The following is a 27,845-nucleotide window of genomic DNA, read 5'->3' on the forward strand; positions in this document are numbered from 1 at the left end:
TCATAATTTGTAGAGCATTCGCTTATGCAAAATCAGATTGATTGTTCGAATCATTTCTAAACTCCTCTTCATGATGCTTAAAAGTATCTTCACACTTGTTTGCAATTTTTTGCAATGTTCTCCACTCAATAAGTTTTTGTGAACAATGCTGAGTAGCTCTTGATGGAATTCTTGCTTTCTCCTAAAAATCATGCACCGACATACCACATTATTAGCACTTACACTGACCATTTAATTTTACCTCGCATACTTTATTTATAAAATAAAACTTCAAGCACTTGCCTTTTTGATGGTAATTTGTGTCTAGTTATTAAGTGTTTTATATCTCCAATTAAAAACACACACATTCCCTGGCACTGCATAATTGATGTGACATTACGTTAGATTAGCGACCCGAAATCATATGCAACACGATGGATAACAATGCATGTACTGATAGGCTCAAGTCGGTAAAATTTTGTATAGGCACGTTGGAGGGTGAGCATTCAAAAATGTTAAGTCTGAAAATAAGGGGCACCCTAGCTCTTACATTTTACAAATTCTCCAAGAGGGGTTTTTACATTAATTCTGTAGACTGCCTAGAAATTCTACATTTTAAGTCCTAAAAAAAAGAAGAAAGAAAACCCTACATTCAGTTTAGGAAATGCGGATCACCCTAAGAATTTGATGTTAAAGGGGCATACTGGAATCTTCCCTTTACTACTTGTAGTTAAAATTCACATAGTTAGATAAAGTTCTGCTTTACCTTATGTTGCCACCTCTTTATGTCAGAGTCAGCCCCAACCTCATCTGGCCTCCAGAGGGAGACCTTCTCAGTTAATGTAGCACTGTTTAAGTCTCAATGAAGTTTAACCCCTTAAGATTCAAACTCACCACTATTTGTGGTGGGGAGTGGCTGACAGTTCTAGAACAATGATGTCATGGAAATGTTGCATTGGTGGAACTTTACCTCATTAGGCAGAAATCTGATTGGTTGATCAAAGCTTCAGACAGTGGTGGCAACTCCAAAATAACTCTGAAACAACTGAAGGCGATTAAGTTATAAAACCGTAAAACATGAACATTCTCAGTTAAGTTAATTACACTTCCGTACACTTCGTCATTAGTGGTGACATCTTGTGAAAATACATTAAACTTCGTTGATATGGTAAAATTCAGACAGTTTTGGGTACATAACACAGCAGTCTGAAAATGCAGCAGCAATTCAAACTCAAGGAGATGTCTAACTAATGTCACAAAAAGTAATGGAGTGCAGTCAGATGAAGTCAGCTGATGCAGGGAATGTTAGATTAGGAAATTAAGTCTTAAATGAGAATATTGTTAATAGAGTAGTAAAAGAACGATAGCTGAAGTAAGGAGGACATAAAATGTAGACTAACACAAGCAAGGAAGGCCTTTCTTAAGAAACAAAATTTGATCACATCAAACACTGATATAGGAATTATAAAGATGATTTTGAAGACCTTTTTTATGGAGTTTGGCATTGTATGGAAGTGAAATGTGGTGAATAACTAGCTCAGAAAGAGAATAGAAGCTTTTGAAATGTGGTGTATCAGAAGAATGCTGAAGGTGAGATGGGTGGATGAATCACAAATGAAAAGATACTGAATCGAATTGGTGAGAGGAGATCGATTTGACTAAATTTGATGAGAAGAAGAGGTTAGAATGATACGGCACATCTTAAGACGCCCAGGACTTGTTCAGTTGGGATTCAAGGGAAGTGTAGGCTGTAAGAATAGTTGGGGTAGATCTGCGAGGACGGTTTGAAAATTTCTCGGAATCACCGCTAGATGTCAGTGCTAGTAGAGCAACGAGGTTCCCGCGCAATAATCACACATCCTTTGTGAGTGAACACGTGGCACGTCAGTGCTCTAGCTGCAGGAGTGTGGTAGTGACGACTCTTTGTTGTTGTTCTTGCGTAGTGATTTGTAACAATGGAAAAAACTGAGATTCGAGCAGTGATTAAATACTTAGTAAAGAAAGGTATGAAAGCAAAGGAAATTCATGCCAACTTTCAGAACACACTGGGGGACTCTGCTCCTTCATTTTCAACTGTTGCCAAGTGGACCAGCGAGTTTAAATTTGGTCGGGAGAGCTTGGAAGATGATCCGCGTAGTGGACGGCCAAAAAGTGTTACGACCCCAGAATTTATTGCAAAAGTGCATACAATGGTCATGGAGGATCGTCGACTGAAAGTGCGGGAGATTGCTGAAGCTGTAGGGATGTTTTCTGAACGGGTATATTATATTTTAACCGAAGAAATGGGTATGAAAAAATTATCCGCAAGATGGGTGCCGCGGCTCTTGACATTGGACAATAAACGCCCCAGATTGGAAATGTCCGAACAAAGTCTGGCCCATTTTCAGTGCATCCAACAGGATTTTTTGCGCTGGTTTGTGACTACAGATGAAACTTGGGTCCACTATTATACCCCAGGGACAAAACAGCAGTCAAATCAGTGGAAACATGCTGATTCACCACCACCAAATAAAGCAAAGGCAGTACGTAAACAAAAGAAACTTAGTTTCACAACAGGTATTATTGGTCTGACCACAACCCACGTCACCCAAATTGGAGAGGTATTTTGCAGGCCTGGAGGAATCTCTCCTAAGTGTAATTCGTAAAATGGAAATTCCTTTTAAGAATAATAGCTGTTCATCATTAATCAGTGTTATAAGAATTACAAGAAATGCTGGACATGTTCTCCAGTTTTTCAATACATGAATAGCCTATTTTTAAAAGCCCATGTGTCATTCTGTAACACACAGTTTGGAATATTCCTGTAAGTTGTTATTATCCTTTGTTGGATTTCATCAAATTTAGGAAGCTGTGTTTTAAAAATGGCTGATATTAGGTACACCCATAGAAAGAAATCTAAGGGCCTAAAATCAGGGGATCTTCCACCATTTCTTCTATTCAGGAATGTATTATTGAGCCACTGTTGAACATTCTGTATATAATGTAGTGGTGCTCCACCATGTTGGAATGTTACTTAAATTGGTAGATTCTGAGAAAATTTATTAGTACATTTGTCACCATGACGAAGATCTTTGAAGGACTTTTTAACAGTTCGGCGCGTAGTAAGGAACGTTTAATTCAATTTCTTTGTGAGATGTATTTTCAAGTGTTTTGTTGACATAATATTACATTTTATTACCACAGCAGAACATGTGCTTTATTTCATTAACTCAAAACTTTTCAAATACATCTGTGAGGATAGTTATGAACAACACCATACTTTGTACATTGCGGGCGGAGCCAGCGGGAAACTGCTAGTTTTATTTTATTTCTATTTTCATTTACATCGTTTCACTGGAGCATGATTTGGACCTTGACAGATTGATGTTAGTAAGTCATAATGTGGCTGTGAATTTAACAGTATAAATATAGAATATTTGTGTATGAACTTGAAACCTGGAAGCATTTGTCAAGTGGTTATAACAGAGATGAAGAGCTAATTCTGTAACGGCTGGGATATACAGTAATATCTCAATAATAGTAGTAGTAAAATGTTTCAGAATGCAATGAATAAAAACCTGTGCACGCATTATACACATGAGTTTTGATGATGTCTTTTATTCTCTCGTTAGATATAGCTGAGTGCATCTACTTGATATGATATTTCATTAGACCAGGCGTACAGAATGAGGCTCATGCCAGTCAGATTAGGTTAAAAAATGAATTTCATATAAACGTTCATGTGACCTACTGTAGGTATGCACGAATCAACTCAAACATCTCTCACTTCTGGACTGGATGTTCACGAACATTGCCAGTTTTGTTTGCTGTAACAGGTTAATATCATGAACACTAGTTCATAGTGTGTACTTTTCTTTCAACTTCTCTATGATTTTTGGATTGGTGATGAGAAATCTGGAGAAATTGAAAGACAAACTGTTCTTTCTTCCCGTGGAGATGGGAGATTTGGGAAAATACTGTTGCTGAAGTCGTGTACTTTCCTTGTTTCAGAATGTTTGTAGCACCATAAAGAATGTTTCTGAAACTTAGTTTTCTATTCCGTCAATATTGGCCAAGATTTTGCACAAGTTGTATGAAACTAAGTCATCTGTATATCTCCTGATTGGCAAGTTACTCACTTTCCCACTCATTTTCAGTAAAGTAGGATCCAGAAAATCTATGGCTAGAAACTATATTCCAACCAAACCCCCTTTCCGGAGGTAAAGCATGTGCAACAGTGGGTGGTATGAATAAAATAGAGAACAGCGAGGGAGTATTCTCTCACACCTATATGAATAAAGTTTTTTCTCCAAAAGTGGGAACTAAGAAAACTTTTGCAGTGAGAGACTTCTCATTTTGTGTGAATAAAGATGAGAATTCTCTCTTCGACTGGAGGGAGTTCTCCTTATTTTTGGAGTTTCCTGAGTAGGCAATTCAAGGTTGCATGTGATGGTGTTACCTGTGGGGGGGGGGGAAGAAAAATATGGCTAAATTTATACCAGTTTTAAGAGAAGGAAAGTTATACAAGGAGTGCAGAGCTCTGTGTGCTTATTATAAAATATTTCACATGTTTGAAAAGCAAAATCGGGAATGGTTGTGAATACATTTTCTGTCTAGCAAAGCTAGGAGAGGAACTCTTACACATGAACAAGACGAGAATTTTCTTGCAAAATTTCATTGACCCAGGATTTCAAAGTGGAGTAGCTGAAGACCTAGTGGTTGACCAAATAAATTTTCCAGCTACTGTTGATGATCTTTGGCATGCTGAAGTCCGGCTTCTTGGCTGAATGGTCAGCATAGTAGTCTTTGGTTCAAATGGCCCTGGGTTTGATTCCTGACCGAGTTGGGGATTTTAAACTTAAATGGTGCTTGAGCTGTCTCCTACATCTCTTCAACTGATACACCACACACAACACTATCCTTCACCACAATAACATGCATTTCCTATACATGGCAGGTGCAACCCACCTTTGTTGGAGGGTCTGCCTTACAAGGGCTGCACCAGGCTAGCATTAATATCACACAAAATTATTATATCATGCTAAAGATGGCGGGCAGTGCGCCGCACCTTTTTATCTTCAGGTACTGGAACTCTAGATTGGTCTCACATTGAAATAAAGCATTTCAAGCCATTTATAATGTCAAAAAGTTATATTATAAAATACATTTTTATTATGAGTAAGGAATCTTGTCCATGTGTGCAAGATAATTTAAAAATTTATGTAGTAATAGTAGAAAGAATATTTCTTATCCGCGTGAACAAAAATAAGTTTAATAATACTGTACGTGTAATAACATCAGTAATAACAGTCATTATTCCTGCCTGGTTCTCTGGTCATTTCTGAATTTGTTTCTCTTTGGATCATTTGGAACAGCTACATTTCCCAACCTTTAATTAATTAATGTTCCAGTCTTGTTCGTTCAGTAGCTTTTAGTCAGTTTTTCATGTTACAAGTCTTCTCTTATTGTTAATTTTCATTAATATGGGTGCCAAATTTACACTGATATTTTTCCTTGATTTCTTCTTACTGACTGCATGGTTTTCTCAAAAACAAGACGATCTACAATGCAAGACAAGATTTAGTTGTTATCTCTTGTTTCCTCTTCTTGCATGCTCGTGTATGCAGTGAATTCACTTCTCATGATGACAGGTTCACTCATATAAACTCTGTGGTAATTGAAAACTGTGTGTCTGCACACAAGTTGATTATTGGCTAATTCACACAACTGGACGATGGGCAGCAAAGCAGAGAGATTTCTCTATTGACACGGAGCATTCATTTCTTTTACGTATCAGTTTTTATTCATGTGGAAAGAAGAGGGGGATCTCAGAGGGGAAAAAACTCTCTCAACCAGTCAGGAGAGAGTACTCATTTATATTCATATGGCCCCAGTATTAATAGGTTCTTTGAAACCAAGAAGTTACAGGACACAGCTTATATTACCTATTGCTTAAAATTAGAAAATCTAATATTAGGGAGAAAATGTTCATATTCGTTTATCAGAGTGCATTGCTTTATTTATTTATCTAACTTTCCTAATCATTGACTGACCTGAATGCTGTTGAAAAATATTCCCCATTCATGAAAGTGTCTGAATTGATATTTTCTTCATACTGAGTTCTATTGCAACATGCCAGTGATTTTTCTTTTGAATCTGCAGAACTTCAAACACATTTCCCTTATGTTCATTGTATATAGAACTATTTCTTCCAAGTAATGCTTTTGTTGGCGAAACTTGAATCCAGTTTGCTTAATTTACAATTTGTGTATTAAAATAATGTTTTTGTCGGTAGGGTTTAATGATCTAACATATACTTCAGCCTGCACAGTTGATTCTGTTCATTGGAATATAATACTCTACAGCAAATGAATACTTTGAACTATTTTGTTATATTTGAGTTTTCTGAAATGGACAGTTCATTAAACTGTGTAAATGGTAAGTTACCAGTCAATTGATTGATGTGACATAAGATCATTGAGAAATATTGAGAGCTACTGACACAAAAGGATTTCAAAAGAAATGGCACCCGTTTCTTTGTAACCTGCAGCCTCCTTCAGATTACAGTACATCCTGAGTACTTTACTGCTGGCTGTACGAGAGAGAGAGAGAGAGAGAGAGAGAGAGAGCCAGAGAGACAAAAGAAAGCATCACTTTATTTTGTCATCTATTTTTCTGTTATTAATTTCAGTTGTCACTTTTCAGATGCAGTTCATGTTACTCTTCAGTCGACAAGGTAAGCTGCGTCTGCAGAAATGGTATGTGGCTCACCCTGATAAAGTGAAGAAGAAAATAACAAGGGAATTGATTACAACTATTTTGGCCAGGAAACCAAAAATGAGCAGTTTTCTGGAATGGAAAGATCTTAAAATTGTTTATAAACGGTAAGTTACCATTGAAATGATTGATGTAACATTGAATAACATAAGAAATTCTGACATTATTCTCCAGAAAACATATGAATGTATTTTAAAATTATTTTTTAATAATATACACTCATACATTTTTTTAATTAACATTTTGTAGTTTATCTATCTCTGTGACAGTAAGTATGTTGTTTAAATCATGGCAGCCATGCCTTCTACACAGTTAGAGGTATCCAACTCACAACTGGTAAAAAAATCCAGTACATTGAGTTGAGGTGAGATCCAAGCAAGCTTGTTGTGCCTTCTATTCTCAAAAAACTCAAAACTTCTGCTCGGAAGAAAGTAGCTGACCTAAGCTGCTACACAAAGCAGCTAATGGTCTATTTAGGTCTTCAGATTTAGTTTCCTTATTCTCCCTCCATGTCCCATCCCGTAGTACCAGAATGAAGACCCTATTCCATATTCCTTACTCCCGGCTTGTGTTCGGCTTTCTCTCACCAAAAGGTCCTTTTCGATGAGGAACAGCATGCTGATCTCCACGTGCAGCAATTTTTGTTCACCCTGTATATCTTTCATTTTAGATTACTATCTATTGTACATAGCTCGGATTTTTGTAATTCGGCGTTATGCTGTTGCTGATCCTGGATAAATAAATGTATAAATAAATAAATAAATAAATAAATAAATAAATAAATATGCCTCATCATATGCTGTCTATGGCAGATTGCATCAAAATCACCACTTTGATGCTACAGAATATGAGACATGTTTATGTTGCCAACATTGTTTTCATGAATCAAATTGGTGTCTCCAGGTTGTAAAAAAAAAGTTCCAAGCCACACATTCAGTAGCAGATCAACATCATGCAAATCAGCAGTAGTTCAAGGCCAGTATATACGCATATCTGCACACAGACTCCTATGTGCGCGGCTATTACTCTGCTTCATTACGCCAGAGAGGTTGCTATTAAATTCAAAACTGTGCGCAATAGATTCCATGATGGGGACTGTATTCAAGAAGGCCCCAGAGGTCGCCTCCACTTCAACGACATCACAAGGTGGCCTACGTTCGATGGGTTAGAGTGCACATCAAACAGACTTGGACACAGAATATTGTTCACTGTTGAAGTGCAAATTGGCTTACACCCTAATGACAACTCTGCACATATGGAGGACATATGAATCATTCTTGGTAGAACGCCGCCAACAGCTTGGAGGTCCAGCACTATTCTTGATAAATAATTACAGTGATAAAGTCAGAATAAATAAAATAATAAGTATAATAAAATAAAAGCATTTACAAAAGGCAATTACTATTAACTGATAGGGAAGTGAGAAAAATAGCCAGATAAATAGTTTGATTTTGTTTCAGTTAAATAATTAAGAGATACATTTTCAATAAAATAGAATAATATCTTAATTAAGGTGAAAAAAAAAAAAAAAGGAAGACATTTAGAAAAGTTTGACCAAATCAAGATAAGTCAAAGGGCAATAGATATTCAGTTGCATTGTTATAAAAAACCATCATCACAATTGAACATGCACACTTAATTCACCCATTGACCATAAAATAGCCACATAATAAGACTTAGAGTAAGCATCAAATCCCATTTGGTAGAGTGCAGAATAATAATAATAATAATAATAATAATAATAATAATCACATCTGACATAATACAAGGTGCCGTTTGCTGATGGATGGCAACAGCGGTACATAGCAGTCGAACGAAACATATCGCAGACGTCAGGCAGTTAGCAGGACCTCGGTGAACATAACCCCATTCAAACTTAGTTGATGTGTGTCTGCATCATAAAGTTGTTCTTGATTGAGCATGGCAGTGTACGAGCCAAATTCTCGGGATTTGCGGGAGGTGTTACTGTTTTGTTTCAATATGAAGAAAACAGCAGCTGAGTCTCATCGAATGCTCTCACATACGTATGGTGAGGGCGCTATTAGTGGAAGAACGTGTTGTGAGTGGTTTCAACACTTCCAGAACGGTGATTTTAACGTCAAAGACCGGCATAGTGGTGGAAGACAGAAAGTTTTCGAAGATGTAGAATTGGAGACATTGCTGAGTGAAGACTCGCGTCAAACTCAGAATTGGCACGATCAGTGGGAGTGACACAGCAAGCCATTTCAAAACGTCTCAAGACCATGGGCATGATTGAGAAAGAAGGAACTTGGGTCCGATATGAGTTGAAACCAAGAGACGTTGAATGGGGACGAAAAATGGGTTCATTACGATGACCCTAAACGCAAAAAATCATGGGGATATCCCGCCCATGCTTCAACGTCGACGGCAAAACCAAATATTCATGGCTCTAAGATCATGCTCTGCATTTGGTGGGACCAGCTCGGCGTCGTGTACTATGATGTGTTAAAACCCGGTGAAACAATCACAGGTGCTCATTATCAAACGCAATTAATGCGTTTGAGCAGAGCATTGAAAGACAAACGGCCGCATTACAGCTAGAGGCACGATAAAGTGATTTTGCAACACGACAACGCTCGACCCGACGTTGCAAAAGAGGTCAAAACATACCTGGGAATGTTAAAATGGGACGTCCTACCCCACCCGCTGTATTCTCCAGACATTGCTCCCTCTGATTATCACCTGTTTCAATCAATGGCGCATGGGTTGGCTGACCGACACTTTTGATCTAATGAAGAAGTCACAAATTGGATCGATTCATGGATCGCTTCAAAAGATGAACAATTTTTTTCGACACAGGATTTGAACACTGACCGAAAGATGGGAGAAAGTCGTGGCCAGCAATGGACACTACTTTGAATGATACATGTGTAAGTAATCTGTTTCATTAAAGCCTCCAGTGTTGGGGACAAAACGGCGGAAGCAAAGTTGCACCCCTTGTATGTCCAGACTGGTCAAAGACCAATGAGTTGTTACCCACATATCCTTAAGTCATCATTCGAATTGAAAACAAATAATAATACAAGGGTAACCTCTGAATGATAATGAAAGAGCCGAATTGATAACCAACAACATCCCGCCTGGCGAGAGCTGGACAAAGGGAAATGCTTTTTGCTGGCATATTGCCAGGTATCATGTTTGGCACCATACACCACTGCTTCATATTCGAGGAAATATGGTCATAATGTATAAGCACAACATTCTCTGACCCGTAGTAAGTGGTTTTGCAGAGACTGTAATTAATGGGTTTGCTCTACAGCATGATAATGCTCATCCATATCAGGTAGCAGCTGTGAATGGATAACTGGAGAGACGTGGTATCTGCTGAATGGACTGGCCCGTGTCTTCCCCAGACATGAAATGCATAGAGCATGTGTGGACCTTTCTTAAAAGAGCAATTTCCAACAGTCAACATCCGCTTATCCTATTAAGCATGATGCTGATCCTTGCCAAGCATCTTCATCAGCCTTTTCATTTCCCTTGGTGCCTCTCTGACCTGGTACCCACTACAGATTGTCATCATTGTGTTCTCCAAGATTGAGCTGTGTATTAAAGCTTTCTTCTACCAGTTTATATAGCTATTTTTGGTGCTTAATAAAGCCCTAAATGCTGCACGTCTGCCTAAAAATATGATTTTTTTTTTTTTTGCTTTTAAAAACTCTTCTAACATATTCATATGTGTACTGTTGGATTGCATGTATTTCAGTCTAGAATACTATGGCATATTTCACCAAGAAGAAACTTACTTTTGGTCTAAATCCATATAACCCCGAGCCTGTTTGCAAACATGTTTTTGATCCATGTGTAAACCAGATCAGGTAATCCTCAGGATAAACAGGCTCTTTTGTTCAGTAATTTGGGTCAGTGATGATTTCAAATTTTTAATTAAAATTATGTTTTACAGTTGTTTTATCTGATTGCATATTTAATATGGTATCAACTACAAGATCTCTTGTAGCAAACATTCCTGACGTTGAATTTGGATATTTTGTTTGAGCCCTGTTGCACTCTGTGGAGTATTTTCCTGGTATTATCCCTGATTAACCCATATGCACCTGGCCGTCATGAACACTGACATTGCTAGGAATCTGCCGTATTTCAAATATACAGCCTTGGTGTTGCATGCTTTCAGTTAAAACTGTACTATGGGTGGCCTACTGCAGATATTATGACAGGACTTTATTTAATGTTGCCATTGATGCTTTCACGGCCCGTACTTATAGACATGATACTGTATAGGCTTTAGGGCTTATGCTGTGTCAAGAAGATAAGGTGAAATTCTTTATGTTTCGCAAAGAACTGTGCTCTGCGTCCTCAGATGAAATCTCGACTGTCCATGAGAAAGGCTTCTTAAACAATTTTCTTTAAATTTATGCGTTATAATAGAAGTGGAAATGGTACCTTCATTTGCCACCAGATGGCTCCCAGGACGTGGCACAACGTTAGCATTCAAAGCGGAAACTGACTGAACCATCAGAATCAGTCTAAGCGGTTCACATAACGTGTGTACGTAACATATGACATTGACACGTGTATGACATAGACACAAGCCTGGAATGAAACGTCTGGCGGTGAGGAACGTACGAATTTGGAAAAAAACACCGAGATGAAATAACAGTAGTGAAGGGACAGGGAAGGGAACTACCTATGTAAATTCTTAATGGCTGGCAACCAGGTATAACTTAATTGATAGCCAGTGTCCCTGTTGAAATTGTTAGGTTTTCTACGTATTTCCACAACTTCCCGTGTATTCCTGCACCTGTAGTGTCTAGTGTGGGTAAGAGCTTGAGCATGATGTCATGTTCTAAGTTAAGTGATATTTCGTTGCTTTAACATTTGCTTCCAACAACCCTCCAAAGTATGCTGAATTTGGTGCTATAAAGTGCCACTTAAATCCTTCCTTAGGAGCCATTTTGTCAATACTGGCTTTGAATTGTTGAGAGTGGAACAACTGATAAAGCCCCTGCCATTCACGATGGGCTCCACCGAAGTTATGACAATTGTCGCTGTGTAAATTTAAATATTTTCCTTTACGAAAAATAAATTGTCAGAGGGTAGCAATAAATGCAGCAGAACTGAGGTCACTGACCAATTCTAAATGTATAGCCTTGATTTGCTAAACAAATGTTACTGCTACATAACACTCGATTCTTACCTTGCTTCAACCCCCTTGTTTTACAAATATATGACCTGCATAGTCCATGCCTGTATTAAGAAACGCACGGTTAGCTTGAACTCGTGCTGTGGGTAGTTTTCCCATAAGTTGTTGGGACACAGTTGCCTTTAGCCTGAAGCAAGTAAAGCATTTATGAATGTCAGATCTCATGACTTGTCGTATTCTCGGAATCCAATACAGCTGTCTTAATGATCTACAAGGAGTTGAGGGCCTGCGTGTAGCAACCTGATGTGCTCTCAATGGTGTATACTGAGGGCTACCAAAGCTGTTGGTGAAGCTATCAGTGGAATTCTAAAGCACATTATAATGTAAGAATCTGACCATGATCTGACACATTGTTCCATTTACAAAACTTGAATGAAATTATAGAAGAAACGTTGCTAGTATTTTTGAGAGCAAGGCATTGGAGATGGATATTGCAGCCCAAGCGCTGCTCCCCTCTCCCCTCAACTCACCTCGCACGGCTTGCTGCTGAATGCAGGCTAGATGCATGCGGGAACCGAGGGGATAGGTAGGCAAGGCTTCACTTGGGTAGTTCGCCACTGCTAACGAGGGAGCGAGAGCTCAAAGTTCTCGGGAAGACTCCGAGGTGACACGATTGACTCGAACTACGGTGTCACTGGTTAGTTGATGCATGTGTAAGACATCTTACTGATTGTTTATAGTTGTTAAAATTATTTTGTGTATTTAAGTAGTATTATTGTTCTCGGAACAATTTTGGTTTATTTGAAGTTACCGTGTATAACGTGACTGACCATGTTGGGTTACTTTTGTAAAATTGCTGAACCGTGTGTAATAAAACAGGTACATGTTAACCCATTCTCGCAACTGAAATTATCATCATCATCATCAATGTCACACTCCAGTCGCCCAGGTGTGAACTGAACTATGCAGATAAATCGCTGATAGTTTAAAATGGTAAGCACACCCCAAATCTTCCTCGGAATCAACCTCCTCGTACTCTTAATTACCGTGGCTTTGGGACTGGATTTTTACAACGTCTTTGCAACTCATCTAATTCAGATTAGGTTACCACCAAGCCACGCATTATTATTATTATTATTATTAAGTAAAATTTTACAGTATTACAAATGTATCTAGAGAAATGAATTTAATTTTATGGGTCCATATTGAACTTTGATTAAAACGAATGAAATAATAAATGAGTTATTCCACCTTTTCAATACAAATTAAATAGTGTTTATTAATTAAACATTTAATTAATGGTTATACGCATCCGTTGTCCACTGGTTTATTAGCTTCTTCGGTTGATCAGTGGTGGTGTCCCACCCATGAGCACGGTTCGATTCCAAACCACCATGTGTTCCTCATTGTATATACTTCCTGGCTACATACTTAATTATATAGATACCAAAGTGCTAGTCTTTCACTTCCGTCTACTTCTACATCCATGTAGGAAGACACTGCAAGGCTGCTGTTATAGGAGTAATATAATTTTATTTTTACAGGTAGTTCTTCTAAAATTAAATGCAATCATTCGGGTTTCGTGTTCTCTTGTATTGTTTAGAATCAAATCTGTGATCATGGGTCGGACACTACCACCGATCTACCGAGGAAGCTAAAAAACCAGTGAACAACCACTGGTAATGCTGTACAGTTCCACATTATAATAATAATAATAATAATAATAATAATAGTAATAATAGTAGTATTAGTAGTAGCAGCAGCCTCTGGAAAGGCTTGGTGGTGACCTAATGAGGATGAAACGAATGGCAGACGTCATAAACACCCAGTCCTCAAGCCTCTTAATTCTCCCGGCCGTACCATTGCGCTGCTGTCAAGGAATTTATCTGAGGATGAAGGCCAAAGCAGGCCAAGTGACCTGACGCTATTCTCTTCATCAAATTGCTGAGATAGGTTGGTTTCTCTACATTCTGCAGGAACTGCTTTCAGCAAGGCATCATCATTCGAACACCATTTTATCAGTTGTAATCCTCCATGGTGAAACAGTTTAGTGAGCTCTGATTGTATTGCTAACGCTTCTTGAATACTGTCACCTCCACTTAGGGCATTATCCATGTAGAAGTGTCTCTGTAGTACACATCTCTGCGTGGAAATGTTGAGATCCACCTTCTTCAAGTTGCTTCAAGCACCTGGTTGCTTGAAGAGTGCTAATGCTGTTCCATAAGTAATACATTTTAGCTCATATATCAATGGTTTCTTCTGGGGACCTTTTCCACGCTGTTCTTTGTAGTCTTGTATCTTCAGGGTGAACCTTAATTTGGCAATACATCTTGGCAGTATCGGCGGTGAAGGCAATATGGTTGGTTCTGAACCGTAGGATGATTGAATACAGATCCTATTAGATGGTGGATCATACCATCAGTGTATCATTGAGGAGTACTCCAGTGGTAGTCTTCGCTGATGCATCAAAAACAAGTTGTGTCTTCGTTGTTGTGCTGGTAGATTTGAAGACTGTGTGGTGAGGGAGATAACACAGCTCCTTTCCGTTTTACTGTACATGTACACACGCCATGTGCTCTAGCTGTTCGTATTCATCCAGGAAGGTTATATATTGCTGACGTAGTTCTGGTTGTTTGTTGAATCGTTGCTCTAATTGTTGTAGTCGGGTGCAGGCTTGATTTAACGATTCACCCAGTTGCTGTAAACCTCGTCGACGAGGAAGATGGACCATAAATCTACCAGTGCTGTCTCTTATGGTGGAATATACAAAGTGCTTCTCACATTCTTCTTCCTCTTGGTCTTTATGCAGAGTTCTTCAATCTCCCAGAATCATCAGAACTGTAAGTCTAAACAGCCCCTGGTAGTAAGCAATGATGTCGCCACTCCTGCCGAGTACTGGCCTTGATTAGGTTGTTGTATCTTGCTGAATGTATCCATCCCAGTTCAATACAGAATTGGAAAGTTACCTGGTCTTTTCATTCTGCACTGATAGGTAAATTGATTTTTCCAGCTTGAAAGATGGTGGGATCTGCCAAGTGGATATCTGGAGAAAGATTCCATTGTTCATCATATATGTGCATTGATGGTGTATTACTTGTAATGATAGGTAACACAATACAAGTGATATTAGCCCTAAAATTGCCACTTGTTGATTGCAGTTGTGCGTAGCTTTCATGGAGGAACTATTCATTCCTTGAATTGGTGTTTAATTTCTTCATTTCCCTAGCCTTAATCTTTGTGTCAGAGATTCCGTTACAAAGTGACACTGCGAACCACAGTCTAAGATTGTTGTACAACTCTGCAATTTACCTTGCACGTCCCGTACCTTAACAGTGGCAGTTGACAGTAGAATATATTAATCCTGTTGGTTCCTAGAAGTGTGGTTGGATTGCTGTGTAGATTTCTGTTCAACCTGTTGACTGGTAGGCTTATCATTATGAAGTACGGTGTGGTGTTTACCATTGCATCGCTTGCAAGTGCCGGACGTACAGCTGCTTAGCAAATGGTCAGAATGCAAACAGTTCCAACAGAGATAGTGTTTTCAAATGCATTCTTCCTTCTGTTGCAAACTAGCACCCATAGAGGATGGACATTAGTAAATTGAGTGTGATTGTTTAAAAAAGGATAACACTGGATTTGTTGCAACCATTGACTTAGATATCCTGTTAAACTTGTTGAAACTGCCTTGCTGTCAGTTGACCTCACTTCTTTATTACTCACAGTGTTATGTTGGATTGTGACTAGTGCTTGGGCCTTGTGTTCAAGGAATGTTACTAGATTTGTAAGTTCTAGAAATGTCGCTTCCGTATGTTTCAACTCCCATTCCCACTTATTTTGTGAATCTAACCTGTCCAGTAATAATTACGATAACATATAATGCACTGGTGTTTTTGATAACAAGGTCTGTATTGCATTCAGATTACTTGTGACTTAATTGACAAGATGCCACAACTCTCTGGATGACTCCTTGACGGCCTTCGGTAGTGCTAAAATAGCCTTGAAGTGCTTGGCAGCAATCATTTTCACATTGTTGTATCTCTGATATACTATATCCCATGCTACCTGAAAGTTATCATCACACAATGGAAGGTTTCTTATCAGTTGATGCACTTCTCCTTTAAGTGCAGACACTAAATAATGTAGCTTTTGAACAGCAGGAAGATTTGAATTCCTAATAATTAGCCCATCGAAAGTGTCCCAAAAGTTGAGCCATGTTCCATAGTCTCCATCAACTCATTACTTAGGTGGTGGTAAATCTCTAAATTCAAAACACATTTGTTAAAATTCCGTTTGGATGATTCCCAAGAAAAGGAATTTTGAAATGGTATTCAGTGTGTCAGCAAATTATTTAGCTATGTTGACTGATAAATAAAGGCTACTTTATATTGTTTGCACTTCATCCCTGAACTGTCTGATCTGCCCCACTGTTCCTACAATTCACTGATTTGACGTCATTGCCTAATGTACTGTAGTTAATAATCGTGCCTTTATCTGATCATATTTTTCGTCAAACTCTTCCCTGTCCTGCTTATGATCTACACTATCGTCCTGTATTTCTAACTGGCATTGAATCTTCTCAAATTTTTCATAAATAACATTGTCATTCTAATTTGGTTCATACTAACCATATCGGTATTTATATTACTAGCAAATGTCTTAATTCTTGTCAGACTAGCCTTCGTAATGGTTCTTTACTTTAATAAAACCTTAGTATCAGTTGCCATCAGGCGCTGTTCTGCCTTTAGGTCACATGGTCACGTGCCCCTGCACCGATTAAAACTATTATAAAAATCAGAACACAACATTTGCACGATTACTGTCACGACCACCTTCAGTGAGTTTAAGAGGCTATGATTCACCAAGGTTGTTCTTGTTCTAGCAACCCTGGACTAAACTAGGTAACATAGTAAAGGTCTAATCCTGGATGGGACCGACTCGTTCTTATACCTGAACATCATCACCTCATTCTGCGAGCTGTGAGGGGTGAAGGGAGTTATGGCAAATTCCATTGACCCGGTCACAGTATTACTACGACGTGACACTTCAGCGCTAGTTCATATTTTGAACTTACTTCTCCTACAGCCTACTAGATAGCACCCAGCTACACTTTCTTGTCGGCATATGTATTATTAACGCGCACAAAAGTAGTGTTTGTAGCAAACTTGTGCTTACCTTGTACGTCTGTTAGATTAATCGTGTCCATCGGTGTCGATGTTCATTGTAAGTCTGAAAAGTGTGTGAGGATTAGTGTGATGTATCTGAGTGTATGCCTGTGCGGGCATAAGTGTTTTTAAAATGAATCAAGTGAGCTACTTACAAACAAAATCTCTTTAATTACAAAAACAGATTATTAGCTAAAGAAATGGGCCGACCAAAGCCAAAGCTTAGCATAAATCAAGTGTTCAAAGATAAAAATAGAACCTACAATCGCAGTTTTAATAAGAATGTGTACAAAAATGGCTGTGTGGTTGTCCAATAAGTGATTCGCTGTTTTTCTTCCCGTGTACATTATTCGGCAGAGAAGAAACATGGACAAAAACGGGAGTGAAAGACTTAAAAAATCTACCAGAAAAGAGCAAAAAACATTGTTTGTCGAAAACTCATTTTGATAACGAAATGAGTTTTGCCGTATTGGGGAAGGCTGACAGGTTGCAACTCGATGATGGATATAGGGTGTCTATCTGAAAGCACAACGAGCTTGTAGACAAAAATAGATATATTTTGTCGCCTATCATTGATGCTATTAAATTTTGTGGGGAATTTGAGGTGGCCTTGCGTGGTCATGACGAGAAAGAGGATTCAGATAACCCTGGTGTTTTTAAAGGACTGATTAATTACACTGCTGCTCTTGACAATGTTTTGAAGGACCACTTAGAAAATTCAAGTGTGATTAAGGGAACATCCAAGGCCGTTCAAAATGAACTTTTGGAAGAAACGTTGGCTGTTTGTAGGAAACATATGGTATCAGAAATAGGAGATGTAGACTTTTTATCCATCCAAGCTGATGAAACTACAGACAATTCATGCAGAACACTTTTATCAATAATTTTGAGGTACCAGATCGAAGGGAAATTGATGAAAGGTTCTGGGGTTATTTTGGGATCAGTGCTAGAAGTGCCAGTGGTGTAGCAGCGACAATTCTTGAACAGTTGCGTGAAATTGGAGTAGAAAAATTCCCTGAAAAATTAGTCTGTCAAACATATGATGGGAGCATCAGTTATGAGCGGTCAGGGTGGGGTTCAGTGTTTTGTCAAAGAAAAATATCCCAACGGAAATTATATTCACTGCTACACTCATCAAGGCAATATTATTTTTCAGAAAGCGACATCTTCATCCTCGCACAGCAGAATATTTTTTCAGGGCTTGCAAGGTATAGGGACTTTTTTTTTCAAGATTGCCGAAAAGAATGGATTACCTGATCGAGTCAGTTCATAAGAAGTTAGGCAGTGTTCCACCTACACGATGTTATTTTCAACATCGCACTGTGAACACTGTTTATGAACATCGTGATAATTTGCTAAAATGTTTTGAAGATATCGGAGACCATGAAACAAGCGACAGGAAATCTCCCACTGAGGCTACAGGATTTGTTCGAACTCTGAAGGATCCTCAGTTCACCTACTGGCTTAATTTTTATCACAAGATTATGCCACATGTTGCAGTATTCTTTGATTGCATTCAGAAAAGAGACATTGATGCTGTGAAGATGAGAGTGTTTGTCACAAATTTTGTTAATGCAATAGCCAATGTTCGCCAACTCTACAAAACGGAAGAAAGCCTTTCAACAGAGCCACTGAGAAAACGACAATGCGTTGATCATGCAAACAGTTCAAACCATAGGCTGGCAGCCGTGGAAGTTTGTGATGTTATTATAAGTAGCATCAATGATAGATTTCAGTTCACTGATCATCTGTGTGCATCTGAGCTTTTTGTCATAGATAACTTTCCTCAGTACTGCAATTCTTTCCCTGAGCATGACTTCCAGACGACCCTGAAGCTGTATCCTGCGATAAACGGTCCAAAATTGCAAACCAAATTAGAAGTGTTGCACAGCCGTGAAGATCTTCGCTGTGCATTCGGTGTTTTGCCTCTTTTGCAATTTTTCTATGAAAATAGAATGACACAAACATTTTCCGAGTGTATGATTGTTATAAAAATATTTGTCACCGTACCAATGATGACTGTTGAATCTGAACGGTCGTTCTCCACTCTGAAAAGAATAAAGACATTTTTGCAAAGTTCCTTGGGGAATGAGAGGTTGAATGCACTGGCGATGTTATCGATCGAGAAGATGATGGTACATTCCATACCGGACTTCAATAATCGAGTAACTGAAGAATTTGCTACTGCCAAAGACAGGAGAATCGAGCTGATATACAAGAAATAAAAAGGTAAGATTAATTTAATTGATTCCTAGTGTTCCTAATATGTTGTATGTGCCCCACCCATTTTTATCATTACGAGCCGCCACTGGTTGCCATGTTAGGATGGGGCATAAATTGGTAGGAATGAAAGTGAAGAGAGCCGTCTTACTTTTACTGTCTGATAATCACTGACCAGAACTCTGTAAGTTGTTGTAAATGACCCACTGAACTGCCAGATGGAAGAATCTATGCTCAGATGATGATTAGTGCTGCTGACTGCTAGAAAGTGTCACTTTCAAAATTTGCAGTAGAATAGCGACACTGTCACGAATATGTTTATATATCCTTTTTGATATTCATGTTGCGATTGAGCAGAAATGGAACATAGCCACTTTGTGTTTTTACACGGTACTGTTTATTTAAGAGTATAGTAACACTGTCTTACTGCTTTCACCATAGTTCCATGTGCACTGAATCCATATCTGGGTTAGAGTGACCAATGTTTAAGTCTCTGGTATTAAAGGAACTGTAGCTGTAAAATAATGATTTATTTACACCATAAATTGGAGGTCTGGAATGATAAGTAACCATATTGCTTTTCTGTCCATTGTCTTCGTGCAGCACACACACACTAGCAACCTGATTACTGCAAATTACACTCATCATTAAAACGTATACATGAACCATACTGAATATTTTAATTGTGTACATATGTGTGTTTTTGTGACCATGTTTGTTGTCATAGCTTTTTAAGATTCTATTTGACGTTTTATTAAGACATTCAATTTTATTCACACTATGTCCTTTTTTTAAACTATTTTGCTATGAATTGCTGAAGATGGTTGTTTACATTGGGTGAAACTAGTCGTAGTAAAAGAATATTGTATTGATTAGGGGGTCAATAAAACTTTAATTAAGAAAATGTCATATCTATCAATATGGGCCTAATGATGAAATTCATTCCCTAAAAATATATATATATATATACACCACATAGTTGAGCATCTCATCTTCTTACTCCCAAGTCTTCCCGGCCCAAAGTTTACAATATTTTCATAACACCACTCCTTTATCAGAAATCAACCAGAACATATCGCACTGCTCTCCCATGGAATTTTTGTCCAGTTCTCATATCAAGTAGTCCTGGTGAGATAGTGGGTTTGAACGCCACTGTCAGCAGCCCTGAAGATGGTTTTCCATGGTTTCCCATTTTTACACCAGGCAAATGCTGGGGTTGTACCTTAAGGCCACGGCCACTTCCTTCCTACTCCTAGGCCTTTCCTATCCCATAGTTGCTATAAGACCTAACAGTGTTGGTGCAACGTAAAGCAAATTGTGTAATAATAAACAATAACAACAAACTGCGGTCTGCTCGAGTTCAAGTAAGAATTTGTAAGATGATATGTCAAAACGGGTAGCCAAACAATTAACATTGGTATCTTAATCTATGATTGCAAAGAATGGACACCTGTACCTTTGTTCAACTGAATCAAACTGCTCTCCTGAATTATCTTCAGAATAGTCATACTGTTCAGGATTTTTTCTCCTTCTAGGCAGAGTGGGTGAACAAACTTCTGCAACTTCAATGACCGTTCACATATCATGTCATGCACCTTTCTCTTTCACATTGTTCTAAATAAATTCTTGATTGATTGTATGGTACGGTTTATGATTGTGAGACCCACATAACAGGAAATTACTACTATTGAACATGCCATGCTCGAACACCTCCACTTCTGACCAAATGGTGTTAACTCACACTTACAAAACTTGTTCAGATAACATGTTAATTTCACTGATTACTTCTATGGAAACTCCAGGCACTCCAGGTAGCCGTCAGTCAATTAGAGTCACCCGTCAACTCATCGCTCAACCAACGTTTCAAGGGAAGTGCCCCACTCTCTTTGCAGATACATTAGCAAGAGCCTACTGGACTCTCTGGGCATAAGCTCATCAGTGCAGCTCAACCCATCCCACAGCAGACCTGAGAGAACCAGAAATTGGACTTGGACTTTCTTTTTAAATTTTCTTACACTGTAATTCATGACCTGGGGCTCTGAAGACTACCGAGCTCCATGTTTTTAAGGGGACTTAACACTAGGAGAATTTATTTGGGGGCGGGAGGGGGGCAAATGGCATTCTGCCCCCTTAATCCTGCTATTCTGACCCGAAATGAATATACACGCCACTTTTCATATTTTAAATACCAACCAGGTGATGTACCCGTGCTTCGCTACAGGATTCTCAGAAAGACTGTCTTTGTGGTTTTCCTAACTACAGTTAACCTAGGCCATTACAAAAACGTCAGTAGGAATGTAGGGTTTAAAAGCAATGTTATCATATAAAATACTCGATCAAATGTAAAACCGCACATGTTCTCACTTTTAACGAACTGTACTACGATGCCGATCTAACATTCCAAAGTTCCAGTGCTGGAATGACCAGACCGCAGACAGCCATGAACATACACACTGCGCATTCTAATCAGTGCCTCAGGGTAGGGATTGACTGCTGTGATGAACCAGTTTGTTACGTACCAGTAGTATCAGAAAATTTATGAACCAGAGGATTGGCATGCTTAAGAAAAGGTTCTCTAACTCCCCAGCTACTTCCCGCCAATATTCAGGAAGGCTGTTATACTCGGTACGACCGGGCGAGTTAAGCGTGCAGTTAGGAGCGTGCAGCTGTGAGTTTGCATCAGGGAGGTAGTGAGTTCGAAAATCACTGTCGACAGCCCTGAAGATAGTTTTCCGTGGTCTTCCATTTTCACACCAGGCAAATGGTGGGGCTGTACCGTAGTTAACACCAGGGCCGCTTCCTTTCTACTCCTAGCCTTTTCCTATCCCATCGTCGCCATAATACCAATCTGTGTCGGTGCGACGTAAAGCAAATTAAAAATATACTCGGTATACAACGGTACTCCCGTCTATCGGACATGACTGGCAACAAAAGACACAAAGCACATCATAACAAACAATGGTCAATGTACTGTTATTCTTGTTCAGTGTTATGAGCTTTCTGTATTGTAGGCCTATACATTTAGTTTTCTTTCGACTCTGTGATATTAGGGCATCTTACGAAATTACTTATAGTAGTAGTTCCTTATTCCCTGACTTCACATAACGATTTTCATTAAATTCTGTTTACCCATTTTCTCGTGACTTGGTGCTGATATGGACCTAGCAACGAAAATCCACATTCATGAATATCTCTGTTATCATAGCCGGTACGGTAAAAATGTATAAGACATAAATGATCGGAAGTTTAATACTATATAACTTTAGTAATGTAGTATTTGTCGATAGGACCACTAATAACACAAATATTTGAGAATTAAATTTTAGGCCGTCCCCTAAACTACCATTGCACTGAGCGTGAATAAAAATATTTATGGGCTAGATTGTAGCGACTTATTTTCCGACTTTGCATACCGATTTTCATTAAGATAGGACCATTAATAACATAAATATTTGAGAATAAAATTTTAGGTCTTCCCCTAAACTACCATTTTCATCAGCGTGAATAAAATTATTTATGGCTTAGATTGTAGCGACTTATTTCCCGACTTTGCATACTGATTTTCATTACATTTTCTTCAGCCGTTTTCTAGTGATGCGTGTACATACATACAGACAGACAGAAATTACAGAAAAGTAAAAAGTGCATTCCCTTGTTACTGTGGACATGACCGATACAGAAATACCATTATTTTCAAATTCTGAGCAATGTACAGACAAAACTCTTATTTTATATATATAGATATATATATTTATGAAACTCGGTGACTTTGTCTGAAAATAGAAGAGCAGCACATGTTTAAAAAGGTTTTAAAATAGTTTAAAATATGTAACGTTCGGGTCATTTTGATCCGACACAAATATGATTACTGTTATTCGGATTTATTTTTAAAGAATGGAAATGTTGAATGTTTTTGTTATATTTGATGGGAATAGTGATTTTTATCACTCCAACTTACTTTTAACAATTAACTAAGCACCAAGCTCGATAGCTGCAGTCACTTAAGTGCGGCCAGTATCCAGTAATCGGGAGATAGTGGGTTCGAGCCCCACTGTCGGAAGCCCTGAACATGGTTTTCCGTGGTTTCCCATTTTCACACCAGGCAAATGCCGGGGCTGTACCTTAATTAAGGCCACGGCTGCTTCATTGCATTTCCTAGGCCTTTCCTATCCCATCGTTGCCGTAAGACATATCTGTGCCGGTGGGATGTAAAGCAAATAGAAAAAAAAATCAACTAAGCCTCCATGCCTTTCCAACAACAGCATTGTTTCTTGCTCTTCCTAGGAAATCAGCTCTCAACAATCTGAATGCTTTATTTCTGCTCAGTTTGATTTGGCGATTAGACCATTGACTGATGATGACTTGGAAGAACTAGTAAGTCCCTAGGCAGATGAACTATCACTTTCTGAGTTCGAAGATCATGTCAGTAATGCATCTGAAAGGAGTGTGTTCTATTGACAATTACAACAGTCCACAGCCTGTACAAAATAGTGTAGAGACTTTTCTTTCTAAAAATGGGAAGATAAAATGGCAGTTATATCCACCAGCACGCCGCCGCCACTTACCAGGTTCGGACATCATCAAGAGTACCCCTGGAGTTAGCAGGCAATGGGACTGGCACCAGAAAGAAATCAGGGAGTAAGGGTAGTATCTGATCTCACTAGTGAGTTACATGGTCAGAATATCATGTGTGACATCTTTTTTACGTCATACAATTTGGGACAGCTGCTTCTGAGAAGGAAATTGACTATGCTGGCAACTGTACAGAAAAAAATAATCTGGAGTTTCCACATAAAATGACAAATAAGTTGGTACTAGCTGTTCATTTTACTTCATAAATGACACTACTGTTGTCAATTATATTCCTAAGAGAAATAAGAATGTTGTACGTATGAACACTCTCCACCATGATGAGGAAATCAGTAACAGGGCTGAAGAGAAGCCCAAAATGATTTTGGACTTTAATTCAACCAAGGGGGCTGCAGACATGCTTGATCAGCTATCAGGTACATATACATGCAAACGAAAAACCAAAAGGTGGCCAGAGATAGTTTTCTACAATAGTCTTGATGTTTCTGCTTATAGTGCATATCTTGTGGACTTAATTGACCCTAAATGGAATACGAGCAAATTGACTAGTAGGTGAATACTCCTGGAGGAACTTGGAAAGTCACTGATAAGAGAACACGTTGCATCAAGAATGCATTTTTCAAGAAAAGATTCTTTGAGAATGATCAGAAGCATCCGAAAGCATAAAGATGTGACTTGTGTGTGTGTGTCAGTAACAACAAGAAAATCTATGAAACATGCACGCTGTGAGTTCTGCCCATCAAGCAGTGACAATAAAACAAACATGTTATGTGGAAAATGTAGTAAAAATATTTGCAAAATGCATGTCACCTACTTGCGTCCACACTGCAATCAGTAAGAAGAGAAGTAAGAAAAGAACTGTAGTGTTTTCTAAGATAATTGTATTGACAACTGTCTGTTATTTCAAATTCATGTGAATATTTAAATAGGAAATGCACTTTAATAAAGTTTTGTGGATTATTATTATTATTATTATTATTATTATTATTATCATCAACAAGGTATTGGAATAGAACAGCAATGTTGATAGCTAACAACTATACAGAAATGTATGTTTTTACAAGATTTCTACAGCATTTTGGTATGTCAGGTCATGTTGACCCAAACAGTATATTTGTCAGGTAAAAGTGAACAGAACAGCAGGGTTAAGATCACTTGGTGGTGGGGGAACAGAAAACGCCTTACCCCCCAAAGTCAGCACATTACCCCAATGAAGATATTTCTATATACCTATGAACACTGTTACTTACAGTGATCCTAATGATGTACTTTCACTCCAGCAACACAATAATTAAAAATAAGAGGACTGTTCCTCTTAGTGAAACTTACAACCGGACTATTCACCCTGTTTTCCATCACACCATTGTCATTTGTCAGTATGACAACTTTGTCAAGGTTATTTTTAACATTCATTTACAGTCCGGGGACTTATATATTACGCTATACTGTATAACTTCATCAGCAAAAAACCTTATCTGTGATTCCAGTGCTTTACTCGTATCATTTATTTATATAAGAAAATAGAAATGTCCAATAATAATGCCTTGCAGAAACCCTATCATAATCATTACAGGATCAGCACGTGCTTCATCTACTCTTAATTCTTTGAGTTCTCTTTTATAGAAATTTAGCAACCCATTCAATCACCCTTTTGTCTAGCCTAGTAGACCTCGTTTTTGTCAGTAGTCTCTCACGATCTACCCTATCAACAGCCTTGAATAGGTCAATAGTTATACAGTCCATTTGACATCTAGAATCTAAAATATCTGCTGTTTCTTGTTGGAATCCTGCAAGTTGATCCTGAATCCAAACTGCCTTCTACCAAATAGTAATTTTGTAAACGTGTCCAATATAGTCAGTCAAAATGTTTCTCTAGAGCTTACATGCAACACATATCAAACTGACTGGTATGTACCTTTCCTTGTTACACTTGGGCTGCTATGGCAACTCTCCATTCATTCACTATAGCTCCTTCATGCAATCAGTAATCAGATATGTCCTTCAGATATGCTACTTTATCCCAAACCCTTGCCTCTAGTATTGTATATCTCCAGAAATCATATCAATTACAGCTGCATTTGTAGTTTTCAGTTTGTATATATTTAAATATCATCATTATTATAGGAAAGCTAGCTGATGTACCCGTGCTTCGCAACAGGATTCTCAGAAAGACTGACTTTGTGGTTTTCCTAATTGAATTCAACATAGGTAATTACAAAACCGTTAGTAGGAATGTTATAAAATACTCAATCAAATGAAAAACCGCACACTTTCTCACTTTTAACGAACAGTACTACGGTTGAAATAATAACATTAAGCTATTTATTAGACCACCTGATCAATACAAAATCGTCTTGGATGATTTACATAAATTTGTTAACTAATAGTGGTACATGTTTCGCCTTCCCTGAAGGCATCATCAGCCATAGTCTTAACCTTAAATTAAAAATAAGTGTCTAAATAACATGTAATAATGAAATGAATTTTAAAATCTTGAAGAGATTTGAAGTAAAATAACATTAAAAATAACAATGATGATTTAAAAATACAATGTGATGAGATATAATAGTGGAAGTATTAACAAAATTAACATTAGAAGGCTGCTAAAATAAGTGCAGTGGATAAAACAACAGATTGTTATACAACAAGTAGTAAGATTGCATAAAAATAAAGTTGATAGTCTGGCAGTTATAATTAGACGATGGCGAAAATTCGTATATAATCAGAAGAGAGAATAAAAGTCAAAGTTAGTCGAGAGATCCGAAGTTAATCATGATCTTGAAGATAAAAGACGAAAGTCAGAGGCATATGGTGAAGTTGTAGAACACGTTGAGGATATGAAGTTGTAGAATAGAAGTTGGAGAGCAGTTTCAAATAGGATCTCTATGGACCATCTCAAAATTTGAAGTAATGCTCAAATGTTGTAAATTGTGAGTTTGTAGATATTTTAGTTGAAAAAGCATATAATAGTGGAATCTGTAAAAGGAAGCAAGAAACGTAGAGTTAATTGTGTGAAAAGATATTTGAAAATATTGAAGTAGAATCGTGTGCACTTACCATTTGACGGTGACAAAGATAGCTTGTAACGTTATGAGTTAGAAGTATTTGCAACAGTAGACTTCTTGCTACGTGTGTTATAGCTGAAGGTTTGTGCTGGAGGGGGATCTGTTTGCGTTGACGTAACTATTGGAGGGGGGCTGCTATTGGTGGGAGGGAAGGAAGAGAGTGTATTACTGAGCGTGTTGTATCGGTGTAAGGCTATTGGAGGGAGCGATGTTACGGTGGGTGTGGCTATGGGTTTATTGGTTGTATTTGAATTAGAGGTACTAGCGGCGGGGGGAAGGGAGGGGGGTATATATCTGTAGGGGAGGTGGGAACGCTAATTGATGTGAGGTTGAAGATTTTTAAGAATATGTTGGTGAGGGGAGTTGATTCTCGTAATAAAATAAGAATCTGTTCATACAAGGGGCTTTTTTTATCAATAGTGTCATTTAGGTTCTTATCTTTATTAAAATGTTGGTCGAGGAAAATAAATAAGTTTTCATATTCTGTCATGAGTTTACTTTTACTACTTGTTGTATAACAATCTGTTGTTTTATCCATTGCACTTATTTTAGCAGCCTTCTAATGTTAATTTTGTTAATACTTCCACTATTATATCTCATCACATTGTATTTTTAAATCATCATTGTTATTTTTAATGTTATTTTACTTCAAATCTCTTCAAGATTTTAAAATTCATTTCATTATTACATGTTATTTAGACACTTATTTTTAATTTAAGGTTAAGACTATGGCTGATGATGCCTTCAGGGAAGGCAAAACATGTACCACTATTAGTTAGCAAATTTATGTAAATCATCCAAGATGATTTTATATTGATCATGTGGTCTAATAAATAGCTTAATGTTATTATTTCAATCAAATATCATCAATACGGACCAAAAATGATATTTATTACATGTAACAGTACTACGGTGCCGATCTAACAGTCTAAAGTTCCAGAGCTGGAATGA

At 38.0% G+C, this 27,845-nt stretch overlaps 1 protein-coding gene across 2 annotated transcripts in view; it reads left to right on the plus strand.

Moving 5' to 3' along the window:
* AP-1sigma (AP-1 complex subunit sigma-2) overlaps positions 1–27,845 on the plus strand; it is a 424,692-nt gene that overhangs the window by 50,843 nt on the left and 346,004 nt on the right. For both annotated transcript variants that reach the window (XM_067136778.2, XM_067136779.2), the window contains exon 2: positions 6,664–6,842. In XM_067136778.2, the coding sequence (XP_066992879.2) occupies positions 6,664–6,842 (179 nt within the window). The remainder of the gene's footprint in view (positions 1–6,663; positions 6,843–27,845) is intronic.

Source organism: Anabrus simplex, chromosome 1 (genome assembly GCF_040414725.1).
Source record: "Anabrus simplex isolate iqAnaSimp1 chromosome 1, ASM4041472v1, whole genome shotgun sequence".
Classification (NCBI taxonomy): Eukaryota; Metazoa; Arthropoda; class Insecta; order Orthoptera; family Tettigoniidae; genus Anabrus; species Anabrus simplex.